Here is a 22575-nt window from a genome sequence, read left to right as displayed (position 1 = left end):
CATGCGAAATGAAGTGATTTATATTTACATGTACAGTGTATACTCTATGTAAAACACAACACAGTTATCCTGTCTTTGCATCTGCAGATCCAGCTTCATGAAAAGTGATATCTCTTAACATTAGAACTGAGCTCACATACACTCATCTCTCTGACCATCCTCCATCCCGCGTGCACACTTACACACACACACACACACACACACACACATACACACACATACACATACACATAAAACATACACATACACTTACACTCACACATATTGATGTGTTACCCAGTGAATCTGTTCAGTCCATCCATATGATCTAAAGTAAGTAAGTTCTGCATGGTTTAACTATAGTCGAGTGTATATTCTACCAACTGAATTATGAATTATGGCATGCTAATTCAATATGAATTTAATGTATATGTTTTCATCCAACACAGAGCTGAAACCAATTTAGCAGTAACCGATATTCAAATCTACAGTTGAACCATAGAACTCTGCACATTAACATTTATGCATATAGAGTAGGTTGTTCCATAGTACTGTGCAATCATTTGACAGTTTCTCACGTATGGCTGACTACGGTGGCTCTATCTTCTCATAACCATTCAACTCTGACTACCCATCATTGATTTCAAATCAAATCAACATTTCAAATCAACATTTCCAATCAAATCTCATTTTATTGGTCACATACACATGGTTAGCAGGTGTGAATGCGAGTGTCGCGAAATGCTTGTGCTTCAAGTTCCAACAGTGCCGTAATATCCAACAAATAATCTAACAATTCCCAACAACTACCTAACACACACAAATCTAAAGGGGTGAATGAGAATATGTACATATAAAGACTGTATATGGATGAGCGATGGCTGAGCGGCATAGTCAAGGTGCAGTAGATGGTATAAAATACAGCATATACAAGTGATATGAGTAATGTAAGATATGTAGACATTATTAAAGTGGCATTATTTAAAGTGCCATTGTTTAAAGTGATTAGTGAGCCATTTATTAAAGTGTGAAGTGATTGGGTCTCAATGTGGGCAGTAGCCTCTCTGAGTTAATGATTGCTGTTTAGCAGTCTGATGGCCTTGAGATAGAAGCTGTTTCTCAATATCTTTGATGCACCTGTACTGACCTCGCCTTCTGGATGATAGCAGGGTGAACAGGCAGTGGCTCGGGTGGTTGTTGTCCTTTATATTTTTTTACTTTCCTGTGACATCGGGTGCTGTAGGTGTCCTGGAGGGCAGGTAGTGGTGCGGTCTGCCCCCGGTGATGCGTTGGGCAGACCCTCTGGAGAGCCTTGCGGTTGAGGGCGGTACAGTTTCCGTACCAGGCTGTGATACAGCCCGACAGGATGCTCTCGATTGTGCATCTGTAAAAGTTTGTCAGATTTCAACGAAAACATCAATACATACATACGCACGCACGCACACACACACACACACACACACACACACACACACACGCACACACACAAACGCACACACACACACACAAACACACACACACACACACGTCCTATACCAGGCCATTCTAACATGTATAAAAGCTTGTGCCTCCCATTGGACTGACTCCAGTGTTAATATGAAAGTATGAGACAAAGGAAAGGAGACCTTTTTCTCTCTACTTTCTCTCTCGTTTTTTTTTCATAGGAGAATAATAGCTGTGAATGTCTCAGTGGTGTTATGAAAAATGTTTTGATCGGGATAAAGTGCCATGGGCACCTGCTATTTGGCGGTCAAACACACCTGCACACTACTTATTCTCGATCTCACACACACGGCCATCAGCTGTCATCACCTCTGTAGTCTCCACCTCATCTACCCTCTACAGCACCCTCAATGTCTCTTTATACTCCACAACCTTTCACCGCTGGCCTCAGAAAGCTCTATTAATTAGTCAGACAGAGGACTCACACACACACACACGCACAACAGGGAGAGAGAAGGGGACAGAGAGAGAGAAGACCCCACCCACAGAGTAAAATGCATAGTACCCTCATAACCCTCTGACGTCTCCCAAACATATTAAGAGGGAGGGAGGGAGGGAGAATCAGCGCTGGTCATTGAGAGACCACAGAGAGGTTATCCCAAATCTTCTGGTGCTCCCAGTGCATTTAATGCTATACCTGAGAGGACTGAATGGTAACATGGGCTGTCTATAGGACTGAATGTATCTAAAGTGAGGTGATGACAGATGGATTTATCTCTGTTGTCATTCCCCTTCCCTCCCCCAACCCTCTGTCCCCCAGCTTCCAGTGGTGATCTCTATTGATGATGGTTGTCATGTCCATGTTAGCCTATTATGTTATTTCCCTCCAGCATGGGCATGGCTATATGGCACAATGAATATCATAAAACAACTGTGGGGGTTGGGTGTTCCACCTGTTCCCCCATAGCCTTGGACACACACACACACACACACACACACACACACACACACACACACACACACACACACACACACACACACACACATACACACACACACACACACACACACTCACTAGTACATGTAAAGACAGAAATTCCGGAGAGGAATGTGCTCTTGTCAATCAGACACAGCATTGGACCACTACCATAATGCCAATGACAGTATGTCAGCCATGGCCATTTACAGGGTAGCTAAAGAGTGCCATGAAGACAATATGAAATATATTATAAATGTAAATGTACTGTTTTGGGATAGATTATTTATGCAGTGGAATATAATTACATATGTGTATTTTATGTTCATCTGTACTGTTCTTGAAAATGACTAACTTGCTGATTCTAGCAGATGAAAATCATATCTCTCTTTCCCTCTCTCCACTGCTCCCTCCTTTACAATCAACCTTTTCCCGTTGTGGAATCATCAACAGGTAAGTTTACATCTCATTGTTTCAGTTTCATTGTTTCAGGACATATTCAGTCACTGTAGTCAATAAACATATTATGCTACGCTAGTAACAAAATGTAATTTACATACAAAACATGGATATAACAGTATAATAACTTTGTTTTGTAGAATAACATTTTATGACATGCCTACTCCATAACAATAGAACTGTAACTACAGTATGTGACTAACATTGTTTAACACTGTAGACATGCTCTAGCTATAGGCCTGTGTTGCAAGGAACACTCTAATATCACTAACACCACCTGCAACATCTCTATCTCTGCCCTTCTCTCTCACTCACTCTCTTTGGGACTAACAGAAAAGATCCAGCAGGATTGTAAGTATTATTTATTAACACAGTAATATTTTGTATTGTGTCTACTGTGTCTATTTTCTGTTGTGTCCGTAGTCTTCACTCTTAGGGAAAAAAACGTTATTCAAAGGGTTGTATGGGGACAGCGGAAGAACCCTTATTGGTTCTAAATAGCACTTTTTCTTCTTAGAGTGTATTGTGTCTGCTGTAATACTCAATCAAGTTTCTACATTGTCTCTATGGGGGATGAAAATACCAATTTGAACCCACATTTACAGCAGTAAATGATATAATGGTGTAGTACTAGGAGCTAGGGCTGTTGTGGTGACTGTATTGCCGCCACACCGGCGGTCACGAGGCATGATGGCAGTCAAAAACCACATGACCGTTTAGTCACGGTAATTAGACTTCTCCAAGCTCTGATGCTGCTGATGGTCATTAGTAGCCTACCAAACTTGCTAACTGCCTGGTACTCAGCACTCTAGAAGCACTCAGCACTCTGACATAAAATCTAATTTTATTGGTCACATACACATGGTCAGCAGATGTTAATGCGAGTGTAGCGAAATGCTTGTGCTTCTAGTTCCAACAGTGCAGTAATATCTAACAAGTAATCTAACAATTCCCAACAACTACCTAATACACACAAATCTAAAGGGGGGTGAATGAGAATATGTACATATAAATACTGTATATGGATGAGCGATGGCCGAGCGGCATAGGCAAGGTGCAGTAGATGGTATAAAATACAGCATATACATATATGAGTAATGTAAGATATGTAAACATTATTAAAGTGGCATTATTTAAAGTGCCATTGTTTAAAGTGACTAGTGATCCATTTATTAAAGTGTCCAGTGATTGGGTCTCAATACACTATATACATGTGATATGAGTAATGTAAGATGTGTAGACATTATTAAAGTGGCATTATATAGAGAGGCATTGTTTAAAGTGACTAGTGATCCATTTATTAAAGTGTCCAGTGATTGGGTCTCAATACACTATATACATGTGATATGAGTAATGTAAGATGTGTAGACATTATTAAAGTGGCATTATATAGAGAGGCATTGTTTAAAGTGACTAGTGATCCATTTATTAAAGTGTCCAGTGATTGGGTCTCAATACACTATATACATGTGATATGAGTAATGTAAGATGTGTAGACATTATTAAAGTGGCATTATATAGAGAGGCATTGTTTAAAGTGACTAGTGATCCATTTATTAAAGTGTCCAGTGATTGGGTCTCAATACACTATATACATGTGATATGAGTAATGTAAGATGTGTAGACATTATTAAAGTGGCATTATATAGAGAGGCATTGTTTAAAGTGACTAGTGATCCATTTATTAAAGTGTCCAGTGATTGGGTCTCAATACACTATATACATGTGATATGAGTAATGTAAGATGTGTAGACATTATTAAAGTGGCATTATATAGAGAGGCATTGTTTAAAGTGACTAGTGATCCATTTATTAAAGTGTCCAGTGATTGGGTCTCAATACACTATATACATGTGATATGAGTAATGTAAGATGTGTAGACATTATTAAAGTGGCATTATATAGAGAGGCATTGTTTAAAGTGACTAGTGATCCATTTATTAAAGTGTCCAGTGATTGGGTCTCAATACACTATATACATGTGATATGAGTAATGTAAGATGTGTAGACATTATTAAAGTGGCATTATATAGAGAGGCATTGTTTAAAGTGACTAGTGATCCATTTATTAAAGTGTCCAGTGATTGGGTCTCAATACACTATATACATGTGATATGAGTAATGTAAGATGTGTAGACATTATTAAAGTGGCATTATATAGAGAGGCATTGTTTAAAGTGACTAGTGATCCATTTATTAAAGTGTCCAGTGATTGGGTCTCAATACACTATATACATGTGATATGAGTAATGTAAGATGTGTAGACATTATTAAAGTGGCATTATATAGAGAGGCATTGTTTAAAGTGACTAGTGATCCATTTATTAAAGTGTCCAGTGATTGGGTCTCAATACACTATATACATGTGATATGAGTAATGTAAGATGTGTAGACATTATTAAAGTGGCATTATATAGAGAGGCATTGTTTAAAGTGACTAGTGATCCATTTATTAAAGTGTCCAGTGATTGGGTCTCAATACACTATATACATGTGATATGAGTAATGTAAGATGTGTAGACATTATTAAAGTGGCATTATATAGAGAGGCATTGTTTAAAGTGACTAGTGATCCATTTATTAAAGTGTCCAGTGATTGGGTCTCAATACACTATATACATGTGATATGAGTAATGTAAGATGTGTAGACATTATTAAAGTGGCATTATATAGAGAGGCATTGTTTAAAGTGACTAGTGATCTATTTACTAGTCACTTTAAATGTAAATGTATTCCAATCTAATGAAACACTTCATGAGAGCCCATGAGCTGATGTTGTGCAACATCTCTATAGGCTATGCAATTGCATGAGAAAACAGAGGGGATCCCATCAGCTTTCTATAGGCTAGGGCTACTACGCATGTTTATTTCTCAACTTGCCTAATATTAAGCACATTGCTTCTCTTTACAACAGGAGTATAGCCTACCTGGCTGGCATGAAAATGAACCACGGGAAAAAGCATCCTCCATTTGCTATTTTCAGCTGCCCCTGTTTCGAGACAGGTGCATGATAATCGTGTGATGGGGGACAATATTAGCCTATCACTTGTGAATGATGCCCAGCAAAGTGCACTTCTTCAAATCATAGTCGCACACTTCTTGTAGCCTGGCCTATATGTTTTGATAAGGTTTGCATAACAACTAAAGTGACCAAATAACTTTGTAAAATGAAGCACATTAATCTGCTTCACAAGGGGTGTAGAGCCTAACTGGCATACATACGCAGCACGTGAGCTTCAAGTTTGAGGAAGATCATTTTCACCATAAAAATGCACAAAAAAATGCAAATCACATTTTTAGTCACTTTTGAGAATGGTGTTTTCCTGCTAATGGAACATACACACTTATAGCCTACTGCCGTGTGCACATTGCTGCACTTATGTGAAGAAAGTGCCTAATAGTTGATCAACATCTTAAGCTAAACGTTCTGATCTGTTGCGTCAGCCTCATTGCTTAAAACCGTTTTTCTGATGTTAGTGGTTGTATTCATTTGGGATCTATCGCATCCCACAACTGTCCCAGACTGTCTGGAATATTTATTTATTGTACAGAATATAATAGGTCAACTTTTGTATTATTGGCGATAGTGGATTGACAGGTGAGTGTTTTTGCTGTTCGTTAGTCCTACTCATCTTGTTGGCTGACAAAAAGTAAATGTGGATAGTTCTTCCAATATCTTCAATATGCTCCTCAGAATTGGATAATGACGCGCACAGTTTCGCATCCTTATCAGCCCAAGGGCCACTGGCCGCAAAAGGCATCTTTTTTTAGGTGGCATTACAGCCACACAAAGGTGATGCCACCCGGAAAATCAAGGCATTATCAAGTGCTTGTCAAATAGTGAATGAGAGACTGATGAAGTGTTTACAGCCTGTGCAAAAAATAATCAGTCTCATCATACAGCCTTACAATGTATTAAAAATCAAAACATATAGCCCAAAGATTGTAGAACAACTAAAGTTAAATTAATAACTCAAAATTAAGCATAGCTTAATATTCTGCTCAACACAGAATAGCCGCATGTGCGCACTCCCTCCAATATTGGAGAAAATATCCTTTCTATTTTATTCAGCTTTGTTCAATTGTATTCTTACTATAAAATAATGACATGGAATTCTAAGCAAATCATGTCTGCTAAATGAACTAGTGTAACCCACAGCCATATGGAATAGTCAGATCAGGGCCTAAAATAAGGATAATTTGGAGTATGCTATTCTGTTCTTCCTAAATATTCTACATTTTTTCCATATCATGTACCTTTAGACCTGTCTAAAATAAATAATGGATTTATTGTGAAGGTGTAGGCGATATTACATGGATTTATTATACTTTTTTTAAATGTAGATTTTCCAAAGGTCTGCATCAGTGGCTTGTAGGTGTCATGGCTGTTGACGGATGAGGGCCAAGGTGCAGCGCGGTAAGCGTACATTTGACTTTATTTAAGAATGACGCCGACCGAAAACAATAAACCATACAAAACAAACCGTGAAGCTACAGGCTATGTGCCATAAACAAAAGTCAACTTCCCACAAACACAGGTGGGAAAAAGGGTACCTAAATATGGTTCCCAATCAGAGACAACGATAGACAGCTGTCCCTGATTGATAACCATACCCGGCCAAACCATAGAAAATCATAGAAACACAATACATAGAATGCCCACCCCAACTCACGCCCTGACCAAACCAAAATAGAGCCATAAAAAGGACATAAAAAGGTCAGGGCGTGACAGTATCCCCCCAAAGGTGCGGACCCCGGCAGCAAAACCTAAACTATAGGGGAGGGTCTGGGTGGGCATCTACCCGCAGAGGCGGCTCAGGTGCGGGACGCAGACCCCGCTCCACCGCTGGCTCACCCAAATTTGGTGGCACCTCTGGTGCGGGGACCCTCGCCGCGGGCCCCGGGCTGGAGGCCGTCGTCTCCGGAGGCTCCGGGCTGGAGGCCGTCGTCTCCGGAGGCTCCGGGCTGGAGGCCGTCGTCTCCGTCGGCTCCGGGCTGGAGGCCGTCGTCTCCGTCGGCTCCGGGCTGGAGGCCGTCGGCTCCGGGCTGGAGGCCGTCGGCTCCGGGCTGGAGGCCGTCGTCTCCGGAGGCTCCGGGCTGGAGGCCGTCGTCTCCGGAGGCTCCGGGCTGGAGGCCGTCGTCTCCGGGCTGGAGGCCGTCGTCTCCGGGCTGAAGGCCGTCGTCTCCGGAGGCTCCGGGCTGGAGGCCGTCGTGGAGGCCGTCGTCTCCGGGCTGGAGGCCGTCGTCTCCGGGCTGGAGGCCGTCGTCTCCGGAGGCTCCGGGCTGGACGCCGTCGTGGAGGCCGTCGTCTCCGGGCTGGAGGCCGTCGTCTCTGGACTGGAGGCCGTCGTCTCCGGGCTGGAGGCCGTCGTCTCCGGGCTGGAGGCCGTCGTCTCCGGAGGCTCCGGGCTGGAGGCCGACTATGGAGGGACTGGGCTGGGCGCAGGACTCATCAGGCTGGGGAGACACTCAGGAAGCCTCTTCCTTGGCCGAGGCACCGGATACACTGGGCCGTGGAGGCGCACTGGCAGGCTCGAGCGCAGAGCTGGCACCACCCGTTCTGGCTGGATGCCTTCTTCCACCCGGGAAATGCGGGACGCTGGCACCGAGCACACCGGCATGTGAATGCTCAGCCTCGACATCACCCCATAGCACTGGGCCTGACCAGTCACATGCTCGCCACGGTAAGCACGAGGAGTTGGCTCAGGTCTCCAACCTGACTCAGCCACACTCCCCGTGTGCCCCCCTAAACAATTGGGCTTCCTCTCGGGCTTCCTTGCTAGCCGTGTTCCCTCATGACGCTGCCGCTCTGCTTTAGCTGCTGCCTTCGCCTTCCTCTCTGCTTCTACCTGCTCCCAGGGCAGGCGATCCTTCCCGGCCAGGATCTCCTCCCACGTCCAGGATCCCTTGCCATTTAAAATGTCCTCCCATGTCCAGTCCTCCTTCTTACCACGCTGCTTGGTCCTTTGGTGGTGGGAAGTTCTGTCACGGCTGTTGACGGATGAGGACCAAGGTGCAGCGTGGTGAGCGTACAGATTACTTTATTTAAGAATGACGCCGACCGAAAACAATAAACCATACAAACCAAACCGTGAAGCTACAGGCTATGTGCCATAAACAAAAGTCAACTTCCCACAAACACAGGTGGGGAAAAAGGGCACCTAAGTATGGTTCTCAATCAAAGACAACGATAGACATTGAGAACCATACCCGACCAAAACATAGAAATAGAAAATCATAGAAACACAAAACATAGAATGCCCACCCCAACTCACACCCTGACCAAACCAAAATAGAGACACAAATAGGATCTCTAAGGTCAGGGCGTGACAGTAGGCTGTGTGTGGAAGCCAGGAAATGCTAAATGTATTTATGTTAATTAACGGTCAATTACCACAGCCCTACTAGGAGCAGGTTTTATTTTCCAATCCGAAGCAGCTTACATTAACTAGCTCTGTGTTTGTATGGTTGCCATAGAAACACTCCGCCTGTTACCTATTGTTTACAGTAGTGCATAAGAACAGTTGGGTAACAGGCGGCATCCCCAAACTGAGGACAAACAGAGAATAGTAATGGGCGATGGAATTCCCTCTTTCTCTCTAACGGAAATCTTTCTATCTTGACAAGGGGACTTCCAATAGGACTTGGGCTATTCCCTTTAAAACTGTGGTTACTCTGGAGAAGATTTATGACACACACACACCGGTTGTTCCTCTCTCCCATGTTGGTACATCATGGCAAGGAAGTATCTCTTTCAACTGGGGCTATTTTGTACAATGGGAGGGGAGGCAAGCAATTTTCTTTGAGGCTGGGCTTGATAGTGTGTAGTGTCAGTGTACAGATTTAGGATCTCAATTTGAGCCAGTTTGCTACAGCAGGAAAATAATCCTGCAGCAACAGTAATGTGAATTATTATGTTGATTATAATGAATGGACATTGTTGTAGGGGTTGATACATTTTCCAAAAGGGAAAATCAAGTATGACATTTCAAAGTGAAAATTACTAACTTCAGAAGCTTTTTTAAACCTAAAATACACTACAAATAGACTCGACTGCGTCTGACAGTCGAGGCTGGGTCTGGTAGATGTGTGGTGACAGTACAGAGCGGAATGAGTGCCCGGTGCTCAGTGATCTAGAAGTGGACCAGGGCAGAGAAACAGTGGGGAATCATCTGGCTTAAGTGGGCAATTAAATAAGAGTGAGCACAGCTGTGTTAAGGCCAGAGGGAGGGGAGAATACACCGTATCAACACCATAACCCAATCCTCTCCTCCTCACTTCACTTCTCCTGGATATGGCTGGTGTGTGTGTGTGTGTGTGTGTGTGTGTGTGTGTGTGTGTGTGTGTGTGTGTGTGTGTGTGTGTGTGTGTGTGTGTGTGTGTGTGTGCGTGCGTGCGTGTGCGTCTGTCTGCGCTGTGGGGTTGTGTGGTGTCTGGTGATTGGCTGAAAGCCGTGATATATCAGACGTATACATGTACCATGGGTATGACAAAAAATTACTTTTACTGTTCTAATTATGTTGGTAACCAGTTTATAATAGCAATAACCCACCTCGGGGGTTTGTGGTATATGGCCAATGGCTGTATCCAGGCACTCCGCATTGTGCATATGTTGGCCATATACCACACCTCCTCGGACATTACTGCTGAATCTTGCTCTCTCTATCTCCGTTTCTTTCTCTCTCTGTTTGCATTCTTTCTCTCCTTTGTCTCTCTCTTTCTCTCTCTCTAGTGAAGCAGCCTCCCACCATAATGAAACAGTCATTGAAGGACTACATTGTTGATCCCAGAGATAACATCATCATTGAATGTGAGGCCAAGGGGAACCCCGTGCCAACGTGAGTTACACACAAATACCCATCCCTCTCTCTGTCCTTCCCTCATCTGTCGCCACCCTCCTCCACTCAGCTTGTCTCTAATTTCTCACACCCTCTCTCTCTCTCTCTCTCTCTCTCTCTCTCTCTCTCTCTCTCTCTCTCTCTCTCTCTCTCTCTCTCTCTCTCTCTCTCTCTCTCTCTCTATCTCTGATTATTCTATTGTCTGATTTGTTTGTGATTGTTTCGTTCTCTCTCAATCCCTACCTGAACCTTGTCAGCACCTCACCAAAACGCTACCCAATACTCATTGGAACACTTTGCCCTAACCCCCTAAATCCACCCCCACTTCTATTCCTCACTTCCAAACTATCCAGCCACCCCATGACAGGGTCCAGCCACCCAATGACAGCCTCTGACAGCCTCCAGCCACCCCATGACAGCCTCCAGCCACCCCATGACAGCCATCCAGCCGCCCCATGACAGCCATCCAGCCACCCCATGACAGCCATCCAGCCACCCCATGACAGCCATCCAGCCACCCCATGACAGCCATCCAGCCACCCCATGACAGCCATCCAGCCACCCCATGACAGCCATCCAGCCACCCCATGACATCCACCCAGCTACCATCCACCCAATAACAGCTACCCCATGACAGCCACCCCATGACAGCCACCAGCCACCAGCCACACCATGACAGCCACCAGCCACCCCATGACAGCCATCCAGCCACCCCATGACAGCCATCCAGTGACCCATGACATCCATCCAGCCGCCCCATGATAGCCACCTCATGCCAGCCAGCTCTCCTGAGATTACAATATGATCCCACTGAACCCACATGATACCCCGCCCCCTCCTTCTTCCACCTTGGGAAAGGAGATACCTAGCCAGTTGCACTGAATGCTTTCAACTGAAATGTCTCTTCTGCATTTAACTCAACCCCTCTGAATCTGAGAGGTGCAGGGGGGTCTTAATCGGTGTCCACATCATCAACACCTGGGGAGCAGTTGTTGTTGGGGGTTAACCACCTTGCCTGCTCGGGGATTCGAATTAGCGACCTTTGCTGGCCCAATGCCCATAACTGCAAGGCTACCTGCCGCTCCTAAAAACTTGATATGCCAGCCTGTTCCCTCTACCCCAATCTTCTACTGCCTCCTCTCTTTCTCACTTACCCTACTCTCCCTTCACTCCCGTCCTCTCCCCACAACCGCCTCCTCTCTCTCTCACTTACCCTCCTCTCCCCTCACTCCCGTCCTCTCCCCACAACCGCCTCCTCTCTCTCTCACTTACCCTCCTCTCCCCTCACTCCTGTCCTCTCCCCACAACCGCCTCCTCTCTCTCTCACTTACCCTCCTCTCCCCTCACTCCTGTCCTCTCCCCACAACCGCCTCCTCTCTCTCTCACTTTCCCTCCTCTCCCCTCACTCCCGTCCTCTCCCCACAACCGCCTCCTCTCTCTCTCACTTACCCTCCTCTACCCTCACTCCCGTCCTCTCCCCACAACCGCCTCCTCTCTCTCTCTCACTCCCTCTCCTCTTCCCTCATTCCCGTGCTCTCCCCCTCCTCTCCCATCTACTGCCTCCTCTCCCATCACTCCCCCTCCTCTCCCCTCATTCCAGCAGATAACATAATACATGACAAGGCACACACACACACATATTTACATTTTAGTAATTTACATTTTAGTAATTTAACGTTCTTATCCAGAGAGACTTACAGGAGCAGGGTTACACACACTAACACACATAGACACACACAGACAGACAGACAGACAGGCAGGCAGGCAGACAGACAGACAGACAGACAGACAGACAGACAGACAGACAGACAGACAGACAGACAGACAGACAGACCCTTAGTCTCCTGTGGTTGTGTAAGGTGGCTCTGACCAGCTGAGCACAGTGATCTCATTCAGGGGTGCTTTATGTTTGTTTTGAGGCACAGTGAAGGTTTACACACACTCACAACACACACACTGCTACACATGCACACAAACACGCATACACAAATACACACACAATGCACAAACACATGCCCGCTCATACACACAATGCACACACACACCCCTCTTCCTTCCCAGGAAAGTAATTGTGTTAGAAAAATGCAGTTGACTATTTATGCTCATGGATCATTCAAAGAGGTATCAATCACTCATTCAGTCCCACACAGTCCTGTTGGCTTCCACACAGCCTCATATAGAGTGTGAGCCATTGTCCTGATGTAGCTCTGGTCCTACGGCCCTGGTTCTATAGTCTGCCACAGACAGAGCTATGGGACTGGGCTCTCCTCTGCTGTCTTCTCACATCCACTCTTCTGCTCTCCACTCATCACCTCTCCTCTCCTCTAATCTCTCCTCTTCTATCCTGTCCTCCTCCTCCCCTCCTCTCCTCTCCACTCTTCACCTCTCCTCTCCCCTAATCTCTCCTCTTCTATCCTGTCCTCCTCCTCCCCTCCCCTCCTCTCCACTCTTCACCTCTCCTCTCCCCTAATCTCCTCTTCTATCCTGTCCTCCTCCTCCCCTCCCCTCCTCACCACTCTTCCTCTCCTCTCCCCTAATCTCTCCTCTTCTATCCTGTCCTCCTCCTCCCCTCCTCTCCACTCTTCACCTCTCCTCTCCCCTAATCTCCTCTTCTATCCTGTCCTCCTCCTCCCCTCCCCTCCTCTCCACTCTTCACCTCTCATCTCCCCTAATCTCTCCTCTTCTATCCTGTCCCCCTCCTCTCCACTCTTCACCTCTCCTCTCCCCTAATCTCCTCTTCTATCCTGTCCTCCTCCTCCCCTCCCCTCCTCTCCACTCTTCACCTCTCCTCTCCCCTAATCTCTCCTCTTCTATCCTGTCCTCCTCCTCCCCTCCTCTCCACTCTTCACCTCTCCTCTCCCCTAATCTCCTCTTCTATCCTGTCCTCCTCCTCCCCTCCCCTCCTCTCCACTCTTCACCTATCCTCTCCACAAATCTCCTCTTCTATCCTGTCCTCCTCCTCCCCTCCCCTCCTCTCCACTGTTCACCTATCCTCTCCACTAATCTCCTCTTCTATCCTGTCCTCCTCCTCCCCTCCCCTCCTCTCCACTCTTCACCTCTCATCTCCCCTAATATCCTCTTCTATCCTGTCCTCCTCCTCCCCTCCCCTCCTCTCCACTCTTCACCTCTCCTCTCCCCTAATCTCTCCTCTTCTATCCTGTCCTCCTCCTCCCCTCCTCTCCACTCTTCACCTCTCCTCTCCCCTAATCTCCTCTTCTATCCTGTCCTCCTCCTCCCCTCCCCTCCTCTCCACTCTTCACCTCTCATCTCCCCTAATCTCTCCTCTTCTAACCTGTCCTCCTCCTCCCCTCCCCTCCTCGCCACTCTTCACCTCTCATCTCCCCTAATCTCTCCTCTTCTATCCTGTCCTCCTCCTCCCCTCCTCTCCACTCTTCACCTCTCCTCTCCCCTAATCTCCTCTTCTATCCTGTCCTCCTCCTCCCCTCCTCTCCACTCTTCACCTCTCCTCTCCCCTAATCTCTCCTCTTCTATCCTGTCCTCCTCCTCCCCTCCTCTCCACTCTTCACCTCTCCTCTCCCCTAATCTCCTCTTCTATCCTGTCCTCCTCCTCCCCTCCTCTCCACTCTTCACCTCTCATCTCCCCTAATCTCTCCTCTTCTATCCTGTCCTCCTCCTCCCCTCCCCTCCTCTCCACTCTTCACCTCTCCTCTCCCCTAATCTCCTCTTCTATCCTGTCCTCCTCCTCCCCTGTCCTCCTCTCCACTCTTCACCTCTCCTCTCCCCTAATCTCCTCTTCTATCCTGTCCTCCTCCTCCCCTGTCCTCCTCTCCACTCTTCACCTCTCCTCTCCCCTAATCTCCTCTTCTATCCTGTCCTCCTCCTCCCCTCCCCTCCTCTCCACTCTTCACCTCTCCTCTCCCCTAATCTCCTCTTCAGTCTTTTCCTCTACTATACAGTTTATGTAAATATGACGGTAAGCATGCTCTATAATCCCCTTCCAAAATAGCAGCCCTAGCAGTTATGCAACCACATGCTGTCATCATTGGTTAACCAATCAAAAGAGCTTCTGAAAAAAACAAACATTTTGTGTGGTTGCACCGACACAAATTAAGCCTTTTCTCCTGGCCGTAAAAGCATTTCTAATTGGAGAATCTTCTCAAACAGTGCTTTTTATAAGGTGCTTTAGTAACAAAACAGATGGCACTGTGATAAACTGCATCCAGTTTGCTGAGTAGAGTATTGGAAGCTATTTTGTAGATGACATCGCCAAAGTCGAGGATCGGTAGGATAGTCAGTTTCACTAGGGTAAGTTTGGCGGCGTGAGTGAAGGAGGCTTTGTTGCGAAATAGAAAGCCGACTCTAGATTTGATTTTAGATTGGAGATGTTTGATATGAGTCTGGAAGGAGAGTTTACAGTCTAGCCAGACACCTAGGTACTTATAGATGTCCACGTATTCTAGGTCGGAACCATCCAGGGTGGTGATGCTAGTCGGGCGTGCGGGTGCAGGCAGCGAACGGTTGAAAAGCATGCATTTGGTTTTACTAGCGTTTAAGAGCAGTTGGAGGCCACAGAAGGAGTGTTGTATGGCATTGAAGCTCGTTTGGAGGTTAGATAGCACAGTGTCAAAGGAAGGGCCAGAAGTATACAGAATGGGGTCGTCTGCGTAAAGGTGGATCAGGGAATTGACCGCAGCTAGAGCAACATCATTGATATATACAGAGAAAAGAGTCGGCCCAAGAATTGAACCCTGTGGCACCCCCATAGAGACTGCCAGAGGACCGGACAACATGCCCTCCGATTTGACACACTGAACTCTGTCTGCAAAGTAGTTGGTGAACCAGGCAAGGCAGTCATCAGAAAAACCGAGGATACTGAGTCTGCCGATTAAGAATATGATGATTGACAGAGTCGAAAGCTTTGGCCAGGTCGATGAAGACGGCTGCACAGTACTGTCTTTTATTGATGGCGGTTATGATATCGTTTAGTACCTTGAGCGTGGCTGAGGTGCACCCGTGACCGGCTCGGAAACCAGATTGCACAGTGGAGAAGGTATGGTGGGATTCGAGATGGTCAGTGATCTGTTTGTTGACTGGGCTTTCGAAGACCTTAGATAGGCAGGGCAGGATGGATATAGGTCTGTAACAGTTTGGGTCCAGGGTGTCTCCCCCTTTGAAGAGGGGGATGACCGCGGCAGCTTTTCAATCCTTGGGGATCTCAGACGATACGAAAGAGAGGTTGAACAGGCTGGTAATAGGGGTTGCGACAATGGCGGCGGATAGTTTCAGAAATAGAGGGTCCAGATTGTCAAGCCCAGCTGATTTGTATGGGTCCAGGTTTTGCAGCTCTTTCAGAACATCTCTATCTGGATTCGGGTAAAGGACAAGCTGGGGAGGCTTGAGCAAGTAGCTGCGGGGGGGCGGGGGGGGGGGGGCAGTAGTTCTGACCCTGTTCTGTTATGTTCTTTTTGTTTCCATGGTGACTCAGGTTCTCATGGCGACGGAACGGGAAGTTCTTCAACGTGGGGAAGGATCCACGGGTGACGATGCGGAAGCGCTCGGGAACGCTGGAGATTAGCTTCCGGAGCGGAGGGAGGCCAGAGGACTACGAGGGGGAATACCAGTGTTTCGCCTCTAATGACTTTGGAACGGCGCTGACCAACAAGATCCTACTACGAGTGTCCAGTGAGGAGTCTGTTAATTCACATCCACGCACACACACACACACACACTCCCATGGATTAAATGAGGAAGACACATTTCAGTTGAAGGCATTCAGTTGTACAACTGACTAGGTATCCCGCTTTTCCTCTGACACACACGCATACACACACACACACACATATATAGACATAGACACAAAAATCAGTAGTCTATATTCTGAAATGTTATAAAGTGAATATGACTTGTAATAAGTATCTCATACACGGGAGGTTGGTGGCACCTTAATCGGAGAGGATGGGCTCGTGGTAATGACTGGCGCGTAAACAGTGGAATGGTATCAAATACATCAAACACATGGTTCCCAGGTGTTTGATTCCATTCCATTTACTCCGTTCAGTCCATTATTATGAGCCATCTCCCCTCAGCAGCCTCCTGTGATCTCATGTCATCTAAATATCTCTCTCCCTCCCTCTGTCAGAGTCCCCTCTGTGGCCCAAGGAGGTGTTGGAGCCAGTAGTAGTGGGTGAGGGTTCTTCCCTGGTCTTGGCCTGTAACCCTCCTCCAGGCCTGCCCCCTCCACACACCTTCTGGATGAACAGCGGTGAGTCTAGCTCTCTCTCAGTCTCTCTCTATGTCTGTCTGTCCCCCTCTCCCTCTGTGTCCTTCTGTCCCTCTTTATCCCAGTCGTTTGTCCTCTTAGGTGACCTCTCAGCTTTTCTGTCACTTGCTATTTAATGCTATTGCTTTCTTTTCTCTCTCTCCCTCTCCCTCTCCCTCTCTCTCTCTCTCTCTCTCTCTCTCTCTCTCTCTCTCTCTCTCTCTCTCTCTCTCTCTCTCTCTCTCTCTCTCTCCTGCTCTCTCTCCCCTCTCTCTCTTCTGTCTGGAAGTGTTTCAAATCTCTCACTCTCAAGATATCCTCACTTTCTTTCTCTCTCTCTCTCTCTCTCTCTCTCTCTCTCTCCCTCCTGCTCTCTCTCCCCTCTCTCTCTTCTGTCTGGAAGTGTTTCAAATCTCTCACTCTCAAGATATCCTCACTTTCTCTCTCTCTCTCTCTCTCTCTCTCGCTTGATCACTTGTTCACTCTCTCTCGCTCCCTCCTTTCTATCTCTCTATCCCTATCTCTCTTCTCTAGTGGTGTGTGTTACTGCTGACCCACTGTAATTCTATGTGTGTGTGTGTGTGTGTGTGTGTGTGTGTGTGTGTGTGTGTGTGTGTGTGTGTAATTATCTGACTGCTGGGTAAAGAGCTGAGGCCAGAACCCAAGAGCAGGCAGAAGCCATTTTAAGAGCCCAGACTGAAGTAGTCCTTCACAGTTAATGGTGTCGCTATACTCTCTGGACTGTACTTCACTACTCTCACTTCACTAAATCTTTATTAGCCAGGCTAATTATAGCCATGGGGCCACTATGAACATAATACATCAAGTATATAATAGCAATCATAGCATTATGGCACATTGCCCAGTCACAGTTACACACCACCACTACATTTGACCACCGGCTGGGGGATGATTGGACCACGGCACCGTCAAGACAACCAGATTGGCCCTATCACTCGTCTTAGTTACAGAGTGTGTGATCATCTGTCGGGAGCATCTTTGTGTGTTAGGAGTTAACATTAACACAGAGCCCCAGAGTGACAAGTCCCAGTCCCAGTGCTACATCATCACAGAGGATGACAACACTAGAGCTGACCTAGCTGGCACCATAGATATAGAATCCTAGTTAGGATATATTGTCTATAGCTGGCCCCACTGGCTACCTCTGTGTCCTAACACTGCTGGTACTCTGTTACACGTTACATACACTCAGCTCAGGTCCAGTCTAGTTAGGAGTTTAAGCCAATGAGACCAGACTACAGTTAGAGTTTAAAGGGTAACGTCTATTTGATCTTTATCTATCTGGTTGGGACTGACTCTGTTTTTCAAGTCACATGAGATGTAGGCTACTCCACTTGGCCAGTCTAGTGGATGCCTCTGAAATTAGATCATGTTATGGTCCATTATGAAGCATACAGTCTAAATGATTTAAGATCTTTCTCACTCACTCCCTCTCCCTTCATTCTCCCCCATATTTACCTCTCTCTCTCCCTCTCTTTGATCCCCCATCATTACCTCTCCTTCTCTCATCTCTCCCTCCCTCCTTCCTCTCTCTCTACCGCCTCCATTCTCTCTCTCTCTCCCTCTCTCCTTTCCCTCACTCCAATCCTCCCTCTCCCCCTCCCTCCCTCTGTCCTTCTCTCCCTCCACAGCCATGATGTCTATAACCCAAGATAGGCGTGTGTCCATGGGTCTGAATGGAGATCTGTATTTCTCTAATGTTCTGGCTAAAGACTCGCACACAGACTACAGCTGCAACGCCCGCTTCCTCTTCACACACACCATCCAGCAGAAGAACCCCTTCACACTCAAAGTGCAGACCAGTAAGTAGGCTACACACACACACACACACACACACACACACACACACACACACACACACCAACCAAAAGTCTTTGAATGTAGTCATGTTCTATCGCTGTGTATGAATAGGATCATCTATTGTATCATCTATTGTATGGTCAACCTGCATGTCTCACATGAAATATGAGATGTCCCCCTCTAGTGGTGGCCATGGCCATGACATGTACAGGATGTTATTTTACCAGGACTTTCTCCTTTGTTCCTCAGTGTGTGCTGTTGTGTTCGCTCCTCCAGCTCTGCCACAATTGTCCCTGACAGGAATTCTCCACAGTGCCCATCTGTCTGTAAGAAGTTGACATTTCTCTTTTTCTGACGCAGGGGAGAAAGCTGCTCAGTGCTCATTTCTGACACAGGGGAGAAGCTGCTCAGTGCTCATTCCTGACGCAGGGGAGAAGCTGCTTGGTGCTCAGTGCTCATTTCTGACACAGGGGAGAAGCTGCTCAGTGCTCATTCCTGACGCAGGGGAGAAGCTGCTCGGTGCTCAGTGCTCATTTCTTACGCAGGGGAGAAGCTGCTTGGTGCTCAGTGCTCATTCCTGACGCAGGGGAGAAGCTGCTTGGTGCTCAGTGATCATTTCTGACACAGGGGAGAAGCTGCTCAGTGCTCATTTCTGACGCAGGGGAGAAGCTGCTCAGTGCTCATTCCTGACGCAGGGGAGAAGCTGCTCAGTGCTCATTCCTGACGCAGGGGAGAAGCTGCTCGGTGCTCAGTGCTCATTCCTGACGCAGGGGAGAAGCTGCTCGGTGCTCAGTGCTCATTCCTGACGCAGGGGAGAAGCTGCTCGGTGCTCAGTGCTCATTTCTGACGCAGGGGAGAAGCTGCTTGGTGCTCAGTGCTCATTTCTGACGCAGGGGAGAAGCTGCTTGGTGCTCAGTGGTCATTCCTGACGCAGGGGAGAAGCTGCTCAGTGCTCATTCCTGACGCAGGGGAGAAGCTGCTTGGTGCTCAGTGCTCATTCCTGACGCAGGGGAGAAGCTGCTCGGTGCTCAGTGCTCATTCCTGACGCAGGGGAGAAGCTGCTCGGTGCTCAGTGCTCATTCCTGACGCAGGGGAGAAGCTGCTCGGTGCTCAGTGCTCATTTCTGACGCAGGGGAGAAGCTGCTTGGTGCTCAGTGCTCATTCCTGACGGAGGGGAGAAGCTGCTTGGTGCTCAGTGCTCATTCCTGACGCAGGGGAGAAGCTGCTCAGTGCTCATTCCTGACGCAGGGGAGAAGCTGCTCGGTGCTCAGTGCTCATTCCTGACGCAGGGGAGAAGCTACTTGGTGCTCAGTGCTCATTCCTGACGCAGGGGAGAAGCTGCTCGGTGCTCAGTGCTCATTCCTGACGCAGGGGAGAAGCTGCTCGGTGCTCAGTGCTCATTTCTGACGCAGGGGAGAAGCTGCTTGGTGCTCAGTGCTCATTCCTGACGCAGGTGAGAAGCTGCTCGATGCTCAGTGCTCATTTCTGACGCAGGGGAGAAGCTGCTTGGTGCTCAGTGCTCATTCCTGACGCAGGTGAGAAGCTGCTCGATGCTCAGTGCTCATTTCTGACGCAGGGGAGAAGCTGCTTGGTGCTCAGTGCTCATTCCTGACGCAGGTGAGAAGCTGCTCGATGCTCAGTGCTCATTCCTGACGCAGGGGAGAAGCTGCTCGGTGCTCAGTGCTCATTCCTGACGCAGGGGAGAAGCTGCTTGGTGCTCAGTGCCCATCCATTCTTACAGCTAGCTCTCTTGGAACTGGAAATCAACCCCTCTGTAAATGTTTTTGTTGAAAGTGCATTTTATTTACATTATATGCATGTGAATGTGTATGTACTGGAGTGTCTCTGTGCGTGTGTTTTCATCCTTACAGCCGTGTGTGTGTGTGTGTGTGTGTTCTGCATGCTGACAGCCCTGTGTGTGTTTTTTCAGAGAAGCCGTATAACGACACTTCCTCTGTCAACTCCACTGACCCATATGGTGGTCAGTCCAGACACACACACTTCCAGTTACCCCCCACTCTTCACCCCCAGCAGTACCCGGTCATCATCCTAAACAGCTAGCCACGTAGCCTAGCCTGCTAATGCTAACTTGCAATGGATCTGTTAACAACACAGCTAGCTAACACAGCTAGCATCATAGCCTAGCCTGCTAATCTGTCCGCTCAATGGCTTTTCTTTCAATACTGTTAACATTATTTCCAGACTGATATAGTCCTTCAATAGCAAGCACATAAACCTTAACCTTGGCCTGCTAACCAGCCAGCTAAACTGAATTGAATTCAAGTGTAGCATGTTTTATTATTTACACACCCTGATGACACTCACACTAACCAATACCTCTCACAGGCAAAATATAACATGGGGTTGATTGCCCATAAGGTCCTTTATCCTTGCAAATCCTTCTCTTTCAGAAGCTGACTCATTGCATATGCAGTAACTCTGACAATAGGCCAATTGAGGTTGTCCCTTAACTCAACCAATGTCAAGCATGCCCTTAGACTTAGAGCCTCTCCAAACTAAGTCAGATCTGACAGTAGAGCTTTGGGGAATCTCCCTGGGGCACTGTAGCAGTCTAAGAGGGGGTTAGAAAGGGCTTCTCTTCCTAAAATACATCCCCCTTGGTCTCTCCCCATTGGCCCTCCCCCACAGTTTTACACACACACACACACACACACACACCATCACTTGGAGGATTGTACAGAGTAAAGCTTCTCCTCTCCTCCTGTGTATCATAAAACCCAAGTCCATTCCACAGTCAGCCCATAGCCAGAGGGGGAACCAGTGGCATATGTTCTTACTGCCCTGGCCTTGGGGAGTAGACCTGGGAGTGATGGCATGTGAGGGGACTCTCATAAGGACAGAATGGGGAAAGCCCCCAACTAAACCCCTATGGGAAGGTCATGTAAGAGATAGGCTGAGTAAACAGGGATTATCCTAAATCATGCATGCAAATAAGAGCATTTGTGTTGATGATTCATTGTTCGTTCATTCATTATTATAAGCATGCAGATGCAAATGTACACACATGCGTGTTCACACACAGAGAGCGAGCATAGGGGATGCTGCACCACCTGTCATAATGAGTATCTCTTACACACATGTACATGCGCGTGCACACGTGGTAGTAAGCTTGTCCCTAGGGGCCAGGCCTAGTTTTCTTCTCGGGTCTCAGTGCACCATGGGAGGATATCGATTAAGGGTGGCTATTGGCTACACTTTGCCATGGCTGCACGTTGCCATGGCTATAATGTCACCATAGCTACTTGTCACAGTGATGGCGTGCATACAGGTAACAGCCAAAATGAAGGTAACACCAACATAAGGTGTCTCAATAGGGCGTTGGGTCACACTGTTAAAATAGAAAGTCTGAAAACACCATGACTGTGTAATGAAACTATGAAAAGTAGTTAACTTAAAGCTGAGCTCTTGTGTTGTTCAAAGCCCCGAGCTGACAAGGTACAAATCTGTCGTTCTGCCCCTGAACAGGCAGCTAACCCACTGTTCCTAGGCCGTCATTGAAAATAAGAATTTGTTCTTAACTGACTCGCCTAGTTAAACAAAGGTAAAAAATCCCACACATGATCGTCAATGGAAGAGGCAAGTGCAGCAGAAACATCAGTTCTTGCAGTTCAATATCCAGTTACTGATGGTGGTTTGAACACTGTGCTTGACAATGCCTGTCAAAACAGTCTAAAATGGCAAATGATGAAATACATAGAACAATGATAAACATTAAGACACTTCAGAAAAAGGGAACTAAATCTGCACTAGAAAGGATTCAAAACAGCATCATAGTGTTTAGAAGCTTTAGAAAGAGGAAACAGCATCATAGTGTTTAG

The 22575-nt window shown here is 46.9% G+C and overlaps 1 protein-coding gene across 15 annotated transcripts in view; it reads left to right on the top strand.

The window, feature by feature from the left end:
• Window positions 1-22575, top strand: part of LOC110528361 (neurofascin) — a 128693-nt gene that overhangs the window by 62784 nt on the left and 43334 nt on the right. For 14 of the 15 annotated variants that reach the window (XR_005052652.1, XR_005052649.1, XR_005052651.1 and 11 more), the window contains exons 3-7: window positions 3191-3208; window positions 10590-10695; window positions 16142-16338; window positions 16796-16918; window positions 18568-18738. Coding sequence is in view for 11 of the 15 variants with exons in the window: in XM_036983948.1 (XP_036839843.1) it covers window positions 3191-3208; window positions 10590-10695; window positions 16142-16338; window positions 16796-16918; window positions 18568-18738 (615 nt within the window). In the remaining 4 variants the exon portion in view is untranslated. The remainder of the gene's footprint in view (window positions 1-3190; window positions 3209-10589; window positions 10696-16141; window positions 16339-16795; window positions 16919-18567; window positions 18739-22575) is intronic. The other variant, XM_036983949.1, reaches the window with a different exon arrangement.

Source organism: Oncorhynchus mykiss, chromosome 7, assembly GCF_013265735.2.
Source record: "Oncorhynchus mykiss isolate Arlee chromosome 7, USDA_OmykA_1.1, whole genome shotgun sequence".
NCBI classification, from domain to species: domain Eukaryota; kingdom Metazoa; phylum Chordata; class Actinopteri; order Salmoniformes; family Salmonidae; genus Oncorhynchus; species Oncorhynchus mykiss.
The sequence above is the reverse complement of the archived record's forward strand: the minus strand, read 5'-3'. Positions and strand labels throughout refer to the sequence as shown.